The sequence below is a fragment of the Ahaetulla prasina genome, chromosome 2, assembly GCF_028640845.1.
Source record: "Ahaetulla prasina isolate Xishuangbanna chromosome 2, ASM2864084v1, whole genome shotgun sequence".
Classification (NCBI taxonomy): Eukaryota; Metazoa; Chordata; class Lepidosauria; order Squamata; family Colubridae; genus Ahaetulla; species Ahaetulla prasina.
Window position 1 is genome coordinate 286849358 of NC_080540.1, and position 22648 is coordinate 286872005.

A 22648-nucleotide genomic window follows, 5' to 3' on the forward strand; every position below is an offset into this window, starting at 1 on the left:
TTTTTTTTTAACATAGAATATTTTCATGAGCCTCTCCATCATTCTTTGTAAATAGCTGTTGTTTTTTTTCCTTCCCTTATTTGATTTCAAACATTTGTACATTTAGGGACAGTGGGAATCCTGAGAAACAAACCTAGAAGGCCTTTCTATCACTAACAAGAGAAAATTATAACAACACTCAAGAAGCTTCATTTATTCTGCCTTTGCTACAGAAAATTGTTAGCTATCAAATAATATCCTGACTGTCAGCATCCAGATTTCATGGTACCATTTCTGACTCATGCCCCTAATATACAAAGGGACATAATGACAACATTAAGCATCCCTTTCTCATTTCATGTGTTAAAAAACGAACCCAACTGATGTAATCAGCTATTGGCTTGGTACTAATGTTGTATTTTTATGAGTGGCTTTATGCAACTTTCAGCTACTTATTTTTCCCAATGTATTCAACAGTTTGAAAATTCTAAATTCCCATTAGTCAGGGAATGGTGTAATGATAGCCTATTCAAACAAAGTTAGTAATTATTATGTTGTATTAATTTTTTGAAAACCATAGGAGATTTTCCTTCACGGTTTGCTATGTTAGTTCAGGCTTAATTAAAACTAAATTTCCATTAGGACCCTTAAAATATTAAATATAAATATTACATCCTCAAATGCATTTTACTTCTGCTAAATTACTGTGTTTTTTGGAGTATAAAACATACCGCCCCCCCAAAACAGGGTGAAAATTTGGATGCGTCTTATATATCAAATGTAGCCCCGCCCACCTGCCGGCCCCCACCCTTTTGCCTCTGCCTCCCAGCAATTTGCGTCCTTGCAGCAAACAGCCCGTTTCAGCTTCTACACAGCCTGATTAGCACAAGCAGCTGATTGTCGGTAAGATCAGCCACCTGACCCTCAGCTGTTTCAGGCTGTAGGGATTGCCATTGCCTATTGCTGCACAGGCTTCTGCTGTTTACTGCAAGGAGACAAATTGTTGGGAGGTAGAGGCAGATTTTTTTTTCTTGTTTTCTTCCCCAAAAAGGGTAGATATAGTCCGGAGTGTCTTATACTCTGAAAAATACAGTATCTGAAATTTTGTCATTTTATAATTTTTAGGGTGTTTTTTTTTATTTGCATTTATATCCCGCCCTTCTCCGAAGACTCAGGGCAGCTTACGCTATGTTAGCAATAGTCTTCATCCTATTTTGTAAAAGTCAACTTATTGCCCCCAACAATCTGGGTCCTCATTTTACCTACCTTATAAAGGATGGAAGGCTGAGTCAACCTTGGGCCTGGTGGGACTTAAACCTGCAGTAATTGGAAGCAGCTGTGTTAATAACAGACTGTCTTAGCAGTCTGAGCCACGAGAGGCCCGTAACATAGTTGCTATGTTACACAGCATTCTCCAGGAATTTTATTCCGTGAAAGCCTCATTAAACTAAGGATAATTTATGCAAGGACACCTTATACTAATTTGGAATTCAGAAGATCATATTGGCCACTAGACCATAACATGTGGAGAGATGGCTCAGCATTTGCATCCTTTTGAGCTTTCCTGATTATCAGTAGCCATATGAAACTCTTGACTTTGCAAAGCTCTGTGTAGTTTACAGAAACTTTGATTAGGCCAATAACTGGCTATTGAGTAGCCAAAACTTTTTTGATTTGAAAATCTGGTTTGAAAGTCCTTCATTAAGATAACTTTGGATGGACATCCTTATCAAAAATGGGCTCCATGAAATGTCTCCATATTGCACTGAACAGCATCCTAGTCACAAATATCCAAAACAATTACTAGACATCTATTGAATAATTTATTTTTTAGGGAAATGTTCCATGCCAGTTCAAATAATTTGTATGCCACGGGTGTCAAGCCAAAATCATCTTCAATTAAGAACATTCAAAACAATATTCCAAATCAGCAACTTTACTTGTTTCTTTTACCTTGCAATCAGCAGTAAATCGTTGTATGAATCAACATTCCTGACAGCTATGTTACCTATGCAAAACGTTAAGTGAGCAACAGCTTTGAAAATCACCAAGGAAGTCCACATGAATGTATGTAAGGAACTAGGGTATATTGATTTGTCTAAGATGGCTGGAATTTTGAATGACCATAAGTGAAATAAAGTGAAGGTTCAGAGGTTTAGTTAGTCTACGAAATACTATAATCATAAATATACAGCCTTATTAGGAAGTTACCATTGTGGTGGCAATCAAAAGTCAGATCTGTAGATCTGTGTTCTGCTTTGCCAGAAAATAATGTAGCGGGACATGGTTACCCAAATTTTTTCCACCCTGATTCAGGGGTGAAATGCTCCCGGTTCAGACTGGATCGGGCGGTCTGGTAGCGATGGTGGCGGGTGGTTTAGAAAACCGGTAGTAAAAATCCCTGCCCCCCCCCCCCGCCATGCCCACCCAATCACCCGGTTGCCCACTTCCCCCGCTTGCCTTTTAAAAAATGTAAAAGGTTAAAAAAAAGGCTCTGACGATTACAGCTGAGCCACGTGATCGTCAGAGCCTAATTTTTACTTTTAAAAGCATTTTTTTACAACCTATTCAGCCGAATAGGTTGTACAAAAATGTTTTTAAAATTAAAAAAAAAAGAACCCTCCATAGCTGATCACTTCCCCGCACCTCCTTTTGGCACGCACTGTGCGCGTACCTTGCATTTGGTGTGTGGTGCGCACTGCACATGCGCCCGTGCAGCATGCATGCACAGCCAGCAAACCGGTAGTAAACCGGTTCAGATTTCATCACTGCCCTGATGTGATGGGACCACAACTGCTAACATTTATCAACCACAAAAACAAATGGTTCAGCCATATAGACTGTCGCAATTCAGTACACTTGCTTTTTGGGTGTGTTATATTCTGTTATAATTTGTTTATTGAAACATTTAAAGCAGGGGTAGTCAACCTTTTTATACCTACCGCCCACTTTTGTATCTCTGTTAGTAGTAAAATTTTCTAACCGCCCACCGGTTCCACAGTAATGCGCCATGTATTGTCATCTTCGCATGCCTCTCGTGCATCGTGCATTGGGTTTGAGGGGGTGGTGTGGGGGGAGATGCGCGAACTATTCTGGGACGAGGCTCTTTTGTTTGCGGTCGCACTATACCACCATTTAGTTTCACTTACGTAACATGAACTAAACTTATGCGCAGGCGATACAAATAGTATATTTTCAGAAATTTAAATTGTCACGGGGAATTGTATGAAAACCTAATGAAAATGTTTTTAAATAATGCTATGAAATTTTTTTAAAAAGTCAATTAAATTAAAAAAAAGGAAAGTGCTTCAGTATCGGACAAAACCCTTACCGCCCACCACGAAAACTGGAATGCCCACTAGTGGGTGGTAGGGACCAGGTTGACTACCACTGATTTAAAGGAACAGAGTAAATAGCTGTATAAAAGGAAACCAAGGCAAAAAAGGGACACAGTTGATAACAGGAAGATACCAGTAAATAAGCAATGAAAAGTTGTCATAAAATTCAAAATCCTCTATTTCCGGGGTGTCAAGCTTGATTTCATTGAGGGTCACATCAGGGTTGTGTTTGACCCGGGGGGGGGACACGGGTGTGGTGGCCGTGGACAGCTTGACATCACTTGTGTTGGGGGCACCGGTGGTAGCCTGAGCATTCTGACAGCAAAAACGGGCTCCCAAGCTCTGTTTTTGGCTGTGACAGCCTCCTGCAACCCTCTGCCAGCAAAAACGGAGCTCGGGTGGGCTGCACATGGCCTTCCCAAGCTCCATTTTCACTGGCAGAGGCACCGCGGGACAGTCCTTCACTGTTTTCCAGTGGGCCAGATCTAAGTACCCCGCAGGCCTGATTCGGCTCCCCGGGCCTTGAGTTTGACACCTCTGCTCTACTTCATTAATACATATGTATAGCAATGTATAGGACTAAGTTCACTATGTTACTTTTAAGAAACTCAAAATATCTTACAATGCTTAAAAATCATAAACATGATCTCGATATTGATAGCATGACTATATGTCAATGTTCCAAAATTGAATGTGGATTGCCTTGCAAAGAGAGAAAAAAAATAGAAAAACGGAATGAAAAAAATGAAAAAGAAAGAAAAGAAAAATCAGTAAAAGCAATATATTGTAAACTATGTTGGTAAAATCCTTTTAAGAGTATTGCTAAGGAGGACTTTGCCCGTTGGCTTTATTTATTTATTTATTTCGATTTTTATACCGCCCTTCTCCCGAAGGACTCAGGGCGGTGTACAGCCAAGTAAAATTCAATATATAAACATTAAGAGAAAATTAAAAAGCATATTATAATGTGGCCCAAATTTTAAAACAAATTTAAATCTTAAAATATAAATAACCCCAATGTTGTGACCCAAGTTCCTGGATCCGGACTCCTGGACTCGGATGATTCAGAAAGTGAGGGAGAAGACCTGGCCAGCCCTGCTTCTCGTGAGCCCTTTCCCTCCCTGGCACCCACTCAAAGGGAGGAGGAGGGGCCGGCAAAGCCTGATTCCCTGGAGCCTCCTTCTGATTTGGCAACGCCCCAAGAACAGTTTTGGAGTGATGCAAGATTCCGAAGATGTGACCGGCGTGCGCAGCAGCGGAAGAGTTGGGACAAAGCCAAGTCATAATTGTCATGCAGTGACATCTGCAGAGACTATAAATAGGAGGCGGGACTTCCTGGTTTTTTGTCTTGGACAAAGTAATGAATTTGCGCGGGCAATCTGTATCAACGGAGGGAAGAATATATTCGTGAGTAATTCTGGCCTTATCTGTAATTTCCTTGTTATCTCCAGAAACTTGGCAGGCCCGTGGGTAGACGTAGCCAGGACATTTATATATATGTAAATAAATCAGAAAAGAGGCCTCTGACTGACTCTTTGCTGGGAGTATTGGGGGAAGGGAAACAGAACACCCAATAAATAAAGTGAATATGCTGTAATTAAGCTCTGAAGGTAAAGGTTTTCCTGTTACAGCATGTCTCACTCTAGATCAGGGGTCTCCAACCTTGGTCCCTTTAAGACTTGTGGACTTCAACTCCCAGAGTCCCTCAGCCAGCAAAGCTGGCTGAGGAACTCTGGGAGTTGAAGTCCACAAGTCTTAAAGGGACCAAGGTTGGAGACTCCAGCTCTAGATCATGGTGCATTTCTTGGTCAAGGGAGCTAGCATTGTCCAAAGACATTTTCCATGGTAATGTGGCCAGCATGACTATGTTCCAAAGCAGGGGTCTCCAACCTTGGCCACTTTAAGCCTGGAGGACTTCAACTCCCAGAGTCCCTCAGCCAGCAAAGCATTCTGGGAGTTGAAGTCCTCCAGGCTTAAATTGGCCAAGGTTGGAGACCTCTGTTCCAAAGACTCCCACCAAAGTGTGTGTATTAATCTACTAACATTTGCATAACTGCTAGGGTATGTGGTACTCGGGTCTTGAACTCAGGCTGTCAGCTTTCCAGCAGACAAGCTCAGTGTCTTTTACCACTGAGCCATTGCCCATCCCGCAGTTAAGCTCTGAACCTGTTAAAATCGTCTTCATGCCCATTTCAGCCATGAAGTGCGTCAACCCATACTCTTAACATTTAACAAGAACTCCTGTGTCAGTTTACTTGAGGTCTTCCCAAAGTTGAAACTTTGGCCTCATCTAAGGGGCAGTGAGATGAAATGGGAGAGAAGAAAAGGTAGAAAAATAGAGAGCTCAGACAGATCAGACAGAATTAACCAATGGCAATCGAAAAGGGAAGAATTTGGCTTTAGTCATATTTACCATTGAGGCTGCTCCTGTCAATCAAATTAGTGTCAACGGGCCAATAGGCTCCATCTCCATGACGACCTGAGGGGAAAAAACAAACAAACATCAGAACTGAATAGCCAGCTGAGTCCAGAGCTTGAAAGGGTGTCAGTGGGATGTTTAAGCCAGTCAATATTGTTAGAGAAGGCAATATTTGTAGGTCGACGTGAAAGCAGACTTAAATCTTAAAATATAAATAACCCCAATGTTGTGACCCAAGTTCCTGGATCCGGACTCCTGGACTCGGATGATTCAGAAAGTGAGGGAGAAGACCTGGCCAGCCCTGCTTCTCGTGAGCCCTTTCCCTCCCTGGCACCCACTCAAAGGGAGGAGGGGCCGGCAAAGCCTGATTCCCTGGAGCCTCCTTCTGATTTGGCAACGCCCCAAGAACAGTTTTGGAGTGATGCAAGATTCCGAAGATGTGACCGGCGTGCGCAGCAGCGGAAGAGTTGGGACAAAGCCAAGTCATAATTGTCATGCAGTGACATCTGCAGAGACTATAAATAGGAGGCGGGACTTCCTGGTTTTTTGTCTTGGACAAAGTAATGAATTTGCGCGGGCAATCTGTATCAACGGAGGGAAGAATATATTCGTGAGTAATTCTGGCCTTATCTGTAATTTCCTTGTTATCTCCAGAAACTTGGCAGGCCCGTGGGTAGACGTAGCCAGGACATTTATATATATGTAAATAAATCAGAAAAGAGGCCTCTGACTGACTCTTTGCTGGGAGTATTGGGGGAAGGGAAACAGAACACCCAATAAATAAAGTGAATATGCTGTAATTAAGTTCTGAAGGTAAAGGTTTTCCTGTTACAGCATGTCTCACTCTAGATCAGGGGTCTCCAACCTTGGTCCCTTTAAGACTTGTGGACTTCAACTCCCAGAGTCCCTCAGCCAGCAAAGCATTCTGGGAGTTGAAGTCCACAAGTCTTAAAGGGACCAAGGTTGAGACTCAGCTCTAGATCATGGTGCATTTCTTGGTCAAGGAGCTAGCATTGTCCAAAGACATTTTCCATGGTAATGTGGCCAGCATGACTATGTTCCAGCAGGGTCTCAACCTTGGCCACTTTAAGCCTGGAGGACTTCAACTCCCAGAATGTCCCAACCAGCTTTGCATTCTGGGAGTTGAAGTCCTCCAGGCTTAAATTGGCCAAGGTTGGAGACCTCTGTTCCAAAGACTCCCACCAAAGTGTGTGTATTAATCTACTAACATTTGCATAACTGCTAGGGTATGTGGTACTCGGGTCTTGAACTCAGGCTGTCAGCTTTCCAGCAGACAAGCTCAGTGTCTTTTACCACTGAGCCATTGCCCATCCCGCAGTTAAGCTCTGAACCTGTTAAAATCGTCTTCATGCCCATTTCAGCCATGAAGTGCGTCAACCCATACTCTTAACATTTAACAAGAACTCCTGTGTCAGTTTACTTGAGGTCTTCCCAAAGTTGAAACTTTGGCCTCATCTAAGGGGCAGTGAGATGAAATGGGAGAGAAGAAAAGGTAGAAAAATAGAGAGCTCAGACAGATCAGACAGAATTAACCAATGGCAATCGAAAAGGGAAGAATTTGGCTTTAGTCATATTTACCATTGAGGCTGCTCCTGTCAATCAAATTAGTGTCAACGGGCCAATAGGCTCCATCTCCATGACGACCTGAGGGGAAAAAACAAACAAACATCAGAACTGAATAGCCAGCTGAGTCCAGAGCTTGAAAGGGTGTCAGTGGGATGTTTAAGCCAGTCAATATTGTTAGAGAAGGCAATATTTGTAGGTCGACGTGAAAGCAGACTTTCTAAAGTAAAATCTCGGAGGGCTTTGACTCCAGCCTTCCTTTACTATCCAAGATTGCTAGTTGAAAGTGACAAAATAGGTGAAGAATGTGGTTCCAATCAGAAATTTTGCTCTCAAAAGACGACAGATCTGATAGAAGAGCTGGGCATACTTCCCATGACCAACACCAACCTCTTTTTGCAGTGGATCAAGTTCTCTCATAACATTTCTTTTCTATCCAGGTAACTGTATTATTCTATCAAGGGCCAGCCTCTTTCCCATAGCATGTAGATGCTTAGCTTTTGGCACACATGGAAGTGGGTTGTGTAGAACTTTAAAAGTCTCCTGCGCTTGAATTACAACCAGCATTGATGACTGAAAAGTTCCTTTCAGCTGTAATTGCTAATGGATATTTGGTGGCACTGTTGTTTTCTTAAAACCTTCTTAGCAAAGGGGAGATACAAGATATTCAAGAGTTCTTCTTGATTGGAGCAATATATTAGCCCTTGTAGCAGTGGTGAAATCTGAATTGGTTTACTACCAGTTCACTGGCTGAGCATGGCACTGTGCATCATGCATCACCACGCATCACGTGTGTGCAGTACACGCCAAAAGGAGGACAGTAGAACAGCGCATGGGGGGGAGTGATCAGCTATGGCGCATGATCTCTTTTTTTTACTTTTAAAAGCATTTTTTTACAACCTATTCAGCCGAATAGGTTGTAAAAAAATGCTTTAAAAGTAAAAAAAAAAGAGGCTCTGAGGATCAGGCGGCTTAGCTGGGATTGTCAGAGCCTTTTAAAAGCATTTTTTTACAACCTCTTCAGCCGAATAAGTTGAAAAAAATGCTTTTAAAAGTAAAAAAAAGGCTCTGACGATCATGCGGCTCAGCTGGGATTATCAAGGCCTTTTTTTAACCTTTTAAAGCATTTTTTTACAACCTCTTCAGCTGAAGAGGTTGTAAAAAATGCTTTTAAAAGTAAAAAAAGGCTCTGACGATCACAGCTAAGCCACGTGATCATCAGAGCCTCTTTTTTTAACCTTTTGAAAGCATTTTTTTAAAAGGCAAGTGGGGAAGTGGGCGACCAGGAGGTTGGGTGGGCATGGGCGGGAGGGGGGAGCAGGAACTTTTGCTACCGGTTCTCTGAATCACCCGCTGCCATCGCTACTGCATTTCACCCCTGCCTTGTTGATAGATGGATGGAGACATAAATGAATGAATATTTCAAGTGTGATAAAATGATACAAAATGACTTGATTTCTTATAATTGCAGAATTTGAAAAGCTTTCGCCATCATGCTAAACAGTCTTTCTCATCTATTTCTGAATAACCATAATAACATCAGACACGGCAGTGCACCCAAACAGGCTTGTTAATTTCAATGGTTTAGCAAATATATATATATAATGAGTGTGATTAAAGATATCCACACTTTTGATGGGTTATTTCATCACTTAGATGGTACTGAAAAAGAGCCAACTTTTAGTCTTGTCATCTTATGCTTTACTTCCAGCATAAAAATGCCTTTGCTTATCTCTTGAGTAGTAGGGCTGGATTACTATTATCCTTCTCTCACCTTTCCTACTACTTCTCCTACTGGTAATTTATGATGATATTACTTTGGTGTTTGTATGTACACTGAGAACTTGTGCATCGCACACAAATTCCTTGGGTGCCCAATCAAACTTGGCCAATAAAAAACTATTCTATGCCATGGTGGCACACTGGTTAGAGTGCAGTAGTGCAGGCCACTTCTGCTGCCTGCCGGCTGCCTTCAGTTTGGCAGTTCAAATCTCACCAGGCTCAAAGGTTGACTCAGCCTTCCATTCTTCTGAGGTGAGTAACATGAGGACCCATATTGTTAGGGGCAATAGGATGACTATGTAAACCGCTTAGAGAGGGCTGTAAAGCATCGCAAAGTGGTGTATAAGTCTAACTGCTATTGCTATGGCTATTTCTAGTCTAGTCTAGTCTAGTCTAGTCTAGTCTAGTCTAGTCTAGTCTAGTCTAGTCTAGTCTAGTCTATTCCATTCCATTCCACTCCATTCCATCCCATCCCATCCCATCCCAAGAAACCAAAGCATTTGGTGATATTGCAGCAAAACATAGTTTGTTGGCATGCAAAAAAAACACACACACAAAAAAAAACCTACAGTGATCACTGGGCTCCTGGCCAGAGAGAAGTGCTAAAGAGCTAGGAAGCCTACAAAATTAAGATTTCAGGATGATGCAAAGCATTACAAAGATACAGTAATATAAAACATTATAGAACTTTTACACTAGTAATGCTACTTTAGAAGAGGGTGGGTGAACTTACTATGGAGACTCTTCTGGTGCTTCAAATCTCTGCATTTCCAACGGGGGTTATTTCTCTGCCCTCCCTTTCTGATGTTAAAACTAGCTAATATAAACATTTATTCTTTATCATGCTCCTAAAATGACCCTTTTCATACCCTCTAGGAAAAGCACCAGCCTGCTTTATGCTATCAGTCGGCTTTTCACTGCAGGGTCATCTTCTCCCCTCCTTTCACTTTTTGCCAGCTTATTCAAAGTATTTCATAATAGTCATTTTTTTTTCCTTAGTAAAAGAATCAAACAAACACACCAAAAAGGTTTCCAAATTACTTCTTTAACTTCCACATTATCTTCCCTACCATTTCTAGCACAGTGGGGTTCATTCATGCTTGCTGCAATAATTGGGGCTAGAAAGCCAGATAAAAGAGTGAAGCCATGATACATTTTCCACAACAGATGCCGGATCCTAAATGATTATACGAAACTATGGAAGTCTCACAATAAAAGGCCAGGGGGCAATCCTGTCCCATGCCCACATTATCCTGAAAATTCATGAAGCAAATCCAGCAATTGCTTAATAACTTCTTGGAGAACCTGTCATGCACTTGAGAAAGACGAAGTTAAATTGAGGAGTTGATTTATTTATTTATTTTTCATTAGATGAAGTGCTTCCAGCTTCGGTATACCTGAAATTATTTTTCTTTAAATGCTTTTTTTCCTGTCAACGTATGAAGTGCTTTGGCATGAAAGGCACAATTAGGAATGCAAAGTCGTTATCATCAGAGGAGCTTTCAGCATAATCAACTTCTCAGTCAAGTTAATTGCAGAGTCGTTGGCATTTGATCCTCAGTAAAGTTGCACAATATTGAGTCATAATCATTAGGACTGGAGAGCAAACAGGCCATTTTTCATAGTCACGAGCCCAATGTGTCTCTCACCCTTTATTTTCTTTTTGTTTTGTGCATGCAGACTAAAATAATATTTCACTTAGTACCTCTATTCCAGTGGTAGTCAACCTGGTCCCTACCGCCCACTAGTGGGCGTTCCAAACTTCATGGTGGGCAGTAGGAGTTTTGTCCGATACTGAAGCACTTTCCTTTTTTTAAAATTTAATTGACTTTTAAAAAAAAATTCATAGAATTATTTAAAAACATTTTCACTAGGTTTTCATACAATTCCCCGTGACAATTTAAATTTCTGCAAATATACTATTTGTATCATCCGTGCATAAGTTTAGTTCACGTTACGTAACTCAAACTAAATGGCGCTATAGTGCGACCGCAAACAGAAGAGCCTCGTCCCAGAATTGTTTGCGCATCTCCCCCCACATCACCCAGCTGTAACAGACAAGCAGAGCTGGTAGTCACCCTCCCAACCCCAACCCACGATGCACAAGAGGCATGCGCAGACGACGATATATGGCGCATTACTGTGGAACCGGTGGGCGGTTAGAAAATTTTACTACTAACAGAGATACGAAAGTGGGCGGTAGGTATAAAAAGGTTGACTACCCCTGCTCTATTCCCTTGCAAAGCTTCAAAACTATTTTATGTACAAACAATCTATTGCCCTGAGACATCGGGCAAATACAATCCCATTTCTAGATTACTTTGACTGACCATAATTTTTTGCTTTCAATTCAGCAGGGATGAAATTGCCTCTTTAGTTTCCAAATCAGAAATCGCAAGGAATAAACGGTTCGTTTTAACTTGCATTTAACTTGCATTTAACTTCTATTTAAAAAAAACACACAGAGAAAAAAATGATTGAATACGTGTTTTCTTTTCATTCTTTTTAGACTACCTATAATTATTAGAAGAAGTGACCTGACTGTAAGGACTTTTAAAAAAAGGAAATTATCAAGTCAGCATGAATTTGTCAACAGAAGACTTGACAGATAAACCTCATTTTTCTCTTTTTCTTTAAAGGGGAAAATTTCCAAGTAGATTGTGGGGATTTTGCAAACATAATGTAGAGAGAAATAAAATCCAGAACAATCTCACTAGGTTAAAAAATGGATTGGAAATAACTGAATAATTAATAAATTCAATAATTCAATTTATATATAAATAAATGTATAGTGCAACTTGACTGTTACTGTCAATCCATGATCTGATTTTTCTTAGAGGACTAGTTCTACAGGACTTCTACAGAGGAATTATTGAGTCTGTCATCTGCACCTCTATCACTGTCTGGTTTGGTTCTGCAACCCAACAAGACAGACACAGACTTCAGAGGATCATTAGAACTGCAGAAAAAACAATGGCTACCAATCTGATATATACAGGTCCATTGAGGACCTGTATACTGCACGAGTCAAAAAGAGAGCTGTGAAAATATTTACAGACCCCTCACATCCTGGACATAAACTGTTTCAACTCCTACCCTCAAAAAGATGCTACAGAGCACTGCACACCAGAACAACTAGACACAAGCGAGCGGCAGGCAGACTTAGCGAAAGTTCCGCTGTTTCTGGCTCCAGGTGCCATTAGATGTGTTGTTGCTCCTGCCAGCTATTTTAGTCAGTTGGAATCAGCAAACCACCAGAAAGCATTTGCACTTGCATGGCGCCGTGCACTTCCATCGGTCGTTCTGTATGGCAAGTATAAAAGGATACCATTCATGGAAAGACCCTGTCCCTGTGACTCAGGAGAGGTGGAGACTGTGGGTCACATGTTCCTTAGAGCCGGGGTCTCCAACCTTTGCAACTTTAAGTCTGGTGGACTTCAACTCCCAGAATTCCCCAGCAAAACTGGCTGGGGAATTCTGGGAGTTGAAGTCCGCCAGGCTTAAAGTTGCCAAGGTTGGAGACCCCTGCCTTAGAGGTTCCTTTTATATGGAGATTAGGAAAAAACATATTCTGCCAATCCTGGCTGTTCCAACACTACCTATCTTCAGTGGCTGCTTAAGGATGAGCAGTCCGTAACTACAGCACAGGTAGCCAGATTCTGCGCAGCAGCACTGGGGTTTCATTGCAAATACGTATCTTTTCCACCATAGCGATGTATATAACAATTGTGGCTAACCCTTTGTACTGCTTAGTCATTTCCCTTTTAGCATTGAGCCCACACAGTTTAGGGATTGCAGCAGAGGTGGGTTTCAGCAGGTTCTGACCGGTTCTGGAGAACCGGTAGCAGAAATTTTGAGTAGTTCGGAGAACCGGTAGTAAAAATTCTGACTGGCCCCGCCCCCATCTATTCTCTGCCTCCCGAGTCCCAGCTGATCGGGAGGAAATGGGGATTTTGCACTAACTTTCCTCTGGAGTGGGGAGGGAATGGAGATTTTACAGTATCCTTCCCCTGCCACGCCCACGAAGCCACGCCCACAGAACTGGTAGTGAAAATTTTTGAAACCCACCACTGGATTGAAAGCTATCATATAGTCAGACCATGTATAATTGACACTGGATTTTATTATAGATTTTAGTTGTTATTTATTATTTCATACTAGAATTCTTAAGTGTATATAAACTGAGTGCTTTTGTTTGTTCTGGTCTAAGACTGTAATAATGAATTGTACTTGTACTTCTGGCCATGTTAATGAAAAGGGACAGGTATTATGATGATTAATTCTAAAAATACTAATCATGATAAATGTTTACTCTTTTCCCACCAAAGACTACATAATGCTAATAGCTGCTAAACTCCCGAATCTTCTGGCTTTTTCAGGTTCTGTTTTTTAAAACCAAACCAAAACAATAAGAATGATGTCCAATTATATTCTATTATCTCCAGAGCCTGCTGTGTATTCCAACTGCAGGGACTCTTTCAAATTCCTAAGCTCTGAACATATTACCTTTTCATCCATTTGTATAAAAATCAGGAGTGGGCCGAGGGTGGTGGCAACTTTTTGGATGAGGAGACAAATAAGCCTTTTTTGGGGAAAAAAAAATCCTTTCTTACTTCCTCTCTTCCATCTCTGTGCTTACTGTAGATATCCCCAAATCAGAAGAAAATGTGCTGCTTTCTTTAAAAACAGCTTTGAAATCCATCTGAATCCCTCTGCATTGTCCTACGCTGTCTTCCGTTTGACAGTCTTCCTCTACACACAGACACACACACGTACATACAGAGGAAGAAAACATCAGGAACGAAAGTTTTGCTTTGTTTGTTCTGGTCTGCTTTTATTTTGTTTGTTTTTTCCCGGTGGCAAAGAGGCCTCCAGCATAGAGCAAAAGCATCTGGGCGAATGCCGGAATTAGAAAATAGAAGTAATTTGCAGAAGATGCCACCACCAGCTGAGTGGAAGCATTGTGACAAGACAGAATAGACATTTTCTGGTTTGCAGCCAAGCAATGTGGAGCAGCGACAGTTCTGTGCTTCGTGTAACCAAGCGGCAATGTGTTTGCTATAGTCCAAGGAAGACAAAGGATGAATTGTCCTGTTTTGTTACAAGAGCAAATGGAACTAAAATAATAATAATAACTAGAGGGAGGGCGGGAAAAAATGTTCAGCTTCTGTTCCTCTGTTCGCTCAGACAATCGTGCCTTCGACAAGACCTAAGTTTAACTCATAGAATCATCTATTGTAATGTCCTTCCTGTCAAAGACTACTTCAGCTTTAATTGCAATAATACAAGAGCAACCAATAGATTTAAACTTAATGTCAACCGCTTTAATCTAGATTGCAGAAAATATGACTTCTGTAACAGAATCATCAGTGCTTGGAATACTTTACCTGACTCTGTGGTCTCTTCTCATAATCCTAAAAGCTTTAACCAAAAACTTTCTACTATTGACCTCACCCCATTCCTAAGAGGACCATAAGGGGCGTGCATAAGCGCACAAACGTGCCTACCGTTCCTGTCCTATTGTTTTTCTTTTCTTCTATACCTTTATATACTATAAAACCTTTCTGTATGATAGTTACATATATTGCTGTGACAAAATAAATAAATAAATAAATCAACAGAGACTTTATTAATGAGATTCAATGCCGTCAACAAGTGCCATGTCAGACGCACCAATGCCAATTCTTGTTCAGAAATAATTGAGCAATTGGAACGAAGTCCTTTGTTTAGAGGTTACGATGGAGGGATGCTCCTAATAACTGTTTGATGAAACTTTGAGAGGAGGCTTGGCAGCTGCATTCAAAGTGCTGGTGGATTTTACGCAGCCCGAATTTGCCAGATAGGCACCTGTGCCCTGGAATCATCATCAATAGTGTGTCAAGTGAGGTTCTTGTGATGGGGATTATAAAACTTTGTGTGTATGGAGGGGGGGCAGTCCTTCTAAGATATTTTTTTTAAAAAAAAGAAACACCCAGCTATCAATTTCATTTTGATACTGACACCAATCCTTTTGAAGATATTCTTGTTTCTGCAGAGTTTCCCTCCCACCCCCCCAAAAAAATTCTCCCTCTCTGATTTTGTCTCCATGTTTATTTTTCAAATAAGATTTTGCAAAATGGACTGGGAGTTTTGTCCAAAGTTCTGCTTAAATGACATGAAACCGGGGTGGGGGGGAGCTATTAGGATCATCCAGGCCTGGAAGCCAGGGGTGAAATCCAGCAGGTTCTGGAGAACCGGTAGCAGAGATTTTGCATAGTTTGGAGAAGTGGCAAATACCACCTCTGGCTGGCCTCAGAGTGGGATGGGAATGGAGATTTTGCAGTATCCTTCCCCTGGAGTGGGGAGGGAATGGGGATTTTGCAGTATCTTTCCCCTGGAGTGGGGTGGGAATGGAGATTTTGCAGTATCCTTCCCCTGCCATGCTCACCAAGCCACACCACGCCCACTAAGCCACACCTACAGAACTGGTAGTAAAAAAAATTGGATTTCACCACTGCTGGAAGCCACCTTTTTCACTGGATCTTCAGGCCTGACACATTTCCTACTGTGGGAAACTGGGAGAGGGGATTGTATGGAGCATGGGTGATATATAGTCATAGTAACATTTATTTCTCAGAAAGTCAAGGACATTTTGCCCTGCCCCTGGATGGATGAAACTGGGAGGCATCTCCAGTTGCGATGGTGCTTTGATTGGGCCATGTGATGGACATATGGGTGCTGGGCAGGGACTTGAACTTTCCTTTGGGTGTGGAAAACCTGGAAAGTTTCAGATTCAGGTTTTCCCAGATGTGCCAATATGACATCTCTAATAAAATGGAACTTTGAGGAAACTCAAGCCTCAGAGTTTTCTTTTGTTGGGGGTGTTCCTTGGAACCCTGACATCAGCTTAGAAGGGACACAATTGTTTGGGCTTTGGGTATTTTCCCTACATATCCATCAAAATGAAACGACATACACTTTTGTTTCTTTACAAAAAAAAAGTAGCCAAAAGACAGGAAACATTTCCAGAAAATTGTCCTGTAAGTGGTTAATTCCTTAGCTTTCTATCATAGAAGATGGAAATGGAAAAGATATTGTGACCGGATGTAATGGTAAGTGGGGAGGACCTTGGGGAACGGAAGAGCCACAGACTAAACAACAGTCAGACAGGTGGCAGTTGAGGCTGCAGAAGAAATGAGGCTGAGGCTATGTCTCTTTTAATGTAACCATACAATAAAGGTAAAGCTAAGTACCCCCATAGGCTTGCTTCTTGTCTGAACTACCTTGCAAGGATGGCATTGAGACAGAAGAAAAGGACATTTGTATTACTTTTTATAGACTAATATCTGAATCAGGCCTACTATCATTTTTTTATGGCCCTGTAATCCTTTGCTTTAGGGTGGGGTTGAGGTGACTGAGTGGAGCTGAGAATTTACTGGCCAGATCCCCTTCCTGACACCTAGGCAGAGTTCGCAGCAGATATTTTCTTTTTGCATCCTGATAGAGAAACATCTGTTGCTGCCTAATCTTTATGAGTGGGAGGCAAGGGTCTTCACCTCTAGGCTACTGGTAGTAGCCCTGACTATTCTACTAGGCTATTCTACTAGCCCTGACTAGGCTACTACCATATTCAGATCATATTCTGACTCAGAATATTCATATTTAGACTGTCTATATAACAGCTTCCAACAAAATGCAAACTTTATCAAAAAGCATTTGATCATTCAAACAATACAAGCTATGAAAAGAATATACAGTGTTTCCATACATAAAAAGGCTCAGATACAATCAACACACTGTTACACTCACACAGAAACACCATAGCACAGAAACAGTGCTATAGAGTTCTTCTATATTTTCTTTGCCCTCTTCTTTGTGGCAACCCCTGAGATGTTGGAACGTGCTATCATGTCATCCCTAGTCCTTCTTTTCACAAGACTAGACATTCCCAATTCCAGCAATTGTTCTTTTTATGTTTTAGCCTCCAGTCCCCTAATCATCTTTGTTGCTCTTATCTGCACTCTTTCTACAGCAGAGGTTTGCAACCTTAAACACTCAAAGAGCCATTTGGACCCATTTCCCATAGAAAAGAAAATATTGGGAGCCACAAAATCCTCCCTGTGCCTGAAAACCGAGCAGCCACAAAACTAGCATATGTAGTTGAATTAAACTTTCTGTTTTTTTCTGAAACTTTACTTTTCTTGGATTTATCCATGGTTGGCCTACCGGGGGTTAAAAAACTCAATAAATCATGTGCCAGCGTTTGTTGCACATTCGTAACACATATTTTGAGTGACAGGGGGCCGCAGCAGAGGGGTGAAAGAGCCACATGTGGCTCCAGAGTCACAGGTTGCTGACCCCTGTTCTACAGTCTCAACACTTGTGGGAATCTAAAGGCACTAGTTGACTTTATGATATTAATCTAGCCCAAAGGGTCTAGCCAATGGATCATGGATCTGTCTACAGAGCATGGGGGAGGAAGACGTTGCCCTGTTTCACAAACACCACCACCAAAGCACACAACCATTGACTGGGATAGTGTTTTTTCAAAACCGATAACTTTAGCATGTATGCGCTTCAACTCTCAGAACTATCTGGTCAACTGGGAGTGAAGATCCACACCTCTTAAAGTTGCCAAGTTTGAAAAACACTGCAATAGAATAATATCTTTGAGGCAAGTTACAACATGCTTTTTAAACTGTTTTTAAAAATCAATCACCTTTTATCTGAAGTATTTCATTTTCTCAGTCGAAATTGTATCAAATTCAGAAAAAGCACCACACACACACTTCTTGCAAAATGCTCTGTTATTTTACAATGTACACTTTCCCTTCCGAAAGCTAAGCTATCTACATCTCTTTAAATGTTAAATTGAAACCAATCTGGCAGTGAACACCACTTACCAAAGCAACAGTTTTATGCAACAAAAGTAAGTGCACGATAAATGCATCTCTAGCTTTCAAACACTTTCTCTTGCTCTTCTATCATGTTGCTTTTCAAATTTCAGTTTTTTGTGGTGGTAGCACGTGGGCAGGAGAATTAGCTGTACTGTCACCCAAATAATAGAAAATCTTTGCCTTTGATCTGTTTTATATTTATTCAAAATTGCTACCATGATGGAAGGGAAACGGTACCTATTTTGTGTTCTAACATGTGTAGTCAGAGCAAATACAGTAAATTGGTATTCTATTTATAACTGGTACTAACATTGGTGACTTTTTTAAAATCATGAGTATTTAGCAAACACAGATTGACAGGAGAGATAGAAGCCCAACCTAAGTCCTTGTTTATACATCTCTCTCTGTGTCGGTATGTGTTGTGTATACACAGTATGTATATACTGTATAGTGGAAAGTGTGGATTATAAATTAATGGTGTTTTTTTGTTTTTACTTTAAAAAAGTCTTTGTTATTTTTTTAAAAAAACAGCCTTAAAAAGTGATACACTAAAACCGTGATGGCGAACCTTTGACGTGCCCATGTGCCGACCTGCATGTCGGAAGTGGCACACGAAACCATCTTGCAAGGTATGCACAGCCCCGCTGGCCTTCGCGTGCATGGGAGCACCGATACACGGAAAAGCAGTGGTGCATCGCACATGCGAGAGCCAGCACCCGAACACCCGGATACTGGCATGGAAGCGCGCTGACGAACAACTGGCCATCGCGCATGCACGCAACATCAGTCTAGAAGGTCAAGCGCTGACCTGTGCATGTGTGCCAGAACACCGCTCTTCCGGGTTCCTCTGTTCCCGCGCACCCGATGGCCAGCTGACCAGCGCGCGTGTGATCATAGGAATGCAGAATGGGAGCCAGTGAGGCCGTGCATTCTTCGCAGGATGGTTTTGCGTGCCGCTTCCAGCATGCATGTCATAGGTTTGCCGACACTACACTAAAACAATAGTGTTTGTTGGAGTCTACTGTGAAATTCTTTAACCAAAGATGCAAGTGGATTTAATTCTAGCCTGATTAGATTTCTTAATTAGTTTTAGGCCAGGATTAAAATCTGAGTTGGGGAACATAGCTTCCCCCCCCCCCTCTGTCTCCCTCCCTCCTTTCTTCCTTCCTTCCTTCCTTCCCTCTCTCTCTTCATTATTCTGGAATTTCCCCCTTCTTTCTCCCTTTTATTAGCATTCCAATTATGAGAAGCCCACCCAGAATTCTCACTCACGACCCAAATAATGAGGCTCAAATATATCTGAGTATACTATGCAAAGATCTAACTCTTTGGAGAAGGCTCTGATGCCAGGAAAAATGGAAAGAAAGAGATGAAGAGGACAACCAGAAACAGGGTGGATGAAATCAATGCAACCAGTGATACTACACCATTGGAAGACATGAAGGATCAGGTTTGGGGGCAGATCATCATATAGAAAATCTATTTATGTGGTCACTAAGACTCAAAGATGATTGAATGGCACGCAATCAATTAAAATGTTGTGAGAAAAGGGAAAAGTGGAAGATCTCCAATCTCCTTTTTCTGTCTTACTGTCTTACTTCTTTTGAAGATCTTGTTGCTTTGGGGAAAGTTATTCTGTCCCTAAAGAACTTTGGGTTGGAAAAATGATCTCCAAACACAGATTGTGTTTTTTTTTAAAAAAACATATGTTTTTGGATTTTATTTTTTAAATAGCTCGGATTATTTTGAATCGGTCTATATTGAGAGAGTGGTAAATTCTCTGTCTTATATAATTACTTGTGTAATTCTGGAAATGGAGTTGCAAACTCTAGCAAAAAAAAGTTTGCATGGGTTCATTTGGTCTATTCTGTAGATTTCTTTTTCGAAAAGTAATATTTGAAGGTGTCATGACTCTTCGCTTCAAATTTGGCTTTATATTGGGACTGAATATATATATATTCCTGACTCCAAGGAAACATTTAGCCATAAAATTAAAAACTTCTAGAGAAGATTCTGAAAGACAGACAAGGTGTAACAGAGAAGTGAGCTCATCTAGTCCTGCCCTGCCACATCAGTCAAAAGCTTTATTGTCACCTCTGGGATTGCTGATCATATGTGCATGGATATAACATTTGTCAAGATTTTATACACACTGTTGTTCTGTCAGCTGATTTATGGGCTCTCTATGGGCCATTGAGTGCCAACTTCAAAATTACATTTGTTGGAATCTTAGATTCTTAGGTCCAAAGCAAATATTAGCATCACTGCATTGGCGCTGTACTGTGTAATCTAGAGAGAAAGGCTAGATCCTTGAGTCAGAATATAAAAGTCATTTCTTAGCAGAAAGATCCAGTCTGTTTCTCTCTGGGCATGCTACAGGTTTTAAAGGTAAAGGTAAAGGTTCTTCTCGCACATACGTGCTAGTTGTTCCTGACTCTAGGAGGCGGTACTCATCTCCATTTCAAAGCTGAAGAGCCAGCGCTGTCCGAAGACGTCTCCCTGGTCACGTGGCTGACATGAATAAATGCCGAAGGCGCACAGAACACTGTTACCTTCCCACCAAAGGTGGTCCCTATTTTACTGTTTGTATTTTTTACGTGCTTTCGAACTGCTAGGTTGGCAGAAGCTGAGACAAGTAATGGGAACTCACCCCACTACGCAGCACTAGGGATTCGAACCGCTGAACTGCGACTTTTCGATCAACAAGCTCAGCATCTTAGCCACTGAGCCACCTTTTTACTCATAGATAAATTCATCCGATGCCACAACGCAACATTTTCTCATTGTAATGTGATTTTTGATGTCCTTGCAGCTTTTGGAAGAACATTTTAATTTTTAGAATATAACTAGGTAGACAATGGATTATTCTAAGACCCAATTTGCATATTATGAGAATGAATTCAATAAACACCATTTCTCTAGACTGGATTCTTTAGCACACACGAAACTAAGCTATGAACTTCAATATGATGTGATATTTTCTGCAGCTAAATCAGTGGGATCAAATGGCAAGAAAAGTCAATTTTCAGAATCTTTAAAAAAAAAAAAAACAGCCTCCTAGGGTTTTTTTCAGTTTAGCAAGCGGGAACCAAAATGTTACCAACTCACATTTCTGTGTTCTTGTAACATGAACCTAAAGTGAAAAACTATCAAGTGGAAGAAATAATAATAAAAAAGAACAAATGTCCTTTTTTTAAAAAAAAAAAAGCGTAAGAAAAGTGACCAATACAATGTCTCAAAAAGTTGATTAAAGTTTGTCATGTTTTATTGAGTAAGGGCTCCAGATTGAGAGAGAAAGTGATTTATTATCTTTCCCTATCGTAAGTGTATGAATACGGGCTTGTACCTTACCAAGATGCTTCGGAAATTCAATCTATCATCCACAAAAGTATGTATGTTATGGAAATTATGCTGGGCTTAATTATACTTAATGTGAATTATTCAAAGCATAGCAGGGAGACAGGGGGAAAAACATACAAAGGAGCCTGACATTTTAATTGGTCCTTCAGAACAGACAAAACAATTTCCTCTCCAGGAAATTTACATCTCTCCCATCAAAACAGTTGCCTCCTGTGAGCAGAACTTCATTAACAAGATTAATTATCATGCCGGTGCCTGCTCATCAGGTGTGCTAGTCAGGTGAAGAGGTGAACGCAAGGGAGAGAAAGCTAAGGATTGGGCATGGATTCCAAAAGGAAAGAAGATATAGAAAGAACATCTTACCTTGATCATTAGCCATTTTGTCAGGATGTTCCACTGAAAAGCAAATACAATATTGTCAGATTTTTGACACTTTCTGGGATGTACATTGACACATCAAGTCAACAATTCTGTTAACCAAGTTTTACTTCAAGATGGTGCCACTTCACACTTTTCCTCGGCAGATTGGTGGGCAGAAAAGGCGAGATTTTAGCGTTTCTCAGAGTCATTTTGAGGGGCTGGAAGCACAAGTGTGACTCGGCTCATCTGTGACTCACTACTAATGAAGTTAGATGTTGCTTTTCTGAATGGGGGAGTAATCCACATTGTTTTCCTTTTAGATGTGAGGTATCATCTGGAAAGCTTAATTAAATGTGAAAATGAGATGGAAGAGAGATTGTTCCTTTGAATAATTAGACGTGAATCCTCCTGTGTGATAGTTCTGAAAGCTAGTTCTGACTGAAGTAGTTAACATTTTAAGCCCTTTCAAAAAGAGATCTCTCTGGCTTTTAATAATAATTATTATTAGGTGAAATGCCTAAGATTTTTACATCCTGAAGTACAGCCACAAACTCTTTATTAAACTGTAGACAATAACCCAAGTCAAGTTCAAAATCACATGGAATTCTAAACATTATCTTGTTGTTTCAAAACCCAGAGGTGCTTTTCCAAAAGAGCTTTCTTGGTTTCCCCCCCCCCCTTGAAAACTTTTCGCTTCTCATTCAAGAAGCTTCTTCAGTTCATACAAGATACACGGGAAAGAGGAGGATTAAAAATGCCTAATTTAAAACTGTATTATGAAGCATTTGTTCTTTCGGTAATAAGTGATTGGTTTAATTTGACGGAGGAAAGGATTTTGAATATAGAAGGTTATGATTTATTATATGGTTGGCATGCATATTTATTGTATGATAAGAAAGTAGATAAAGATTTTAAGAATCATACGTTGAGAATTTCTCTTCTGCGTGTCT

General features: G+C 40.8%; 1 protein-coding gene across 1 annotated transcript in view; it reads right to left on the bottom strand.

Annotated features, from left to right (window-relative positions):
- Positions 1–22648, bottom strand: part of DCC (DCC netrin 1 receptor) — a 926782-nt gene that overhangs the window by 112434 nt on the left and 791700 nt on the right. Inside the window, exons 21-22 of the mRNA XM_058168106.1 lie at positions 21702–21734; positions 7336–7401 (exon numbers count right to left, since the gene is read on the bottom strand). Of these exons, the coding sequence (XP_058024089.1) occupies positions 7336–7401; positions 21702–21734 (99 nt within the window). The remainder of the gene's footprint in view (positions 1–7335; positions 7402–21701; positions 21735–22648) is intronic.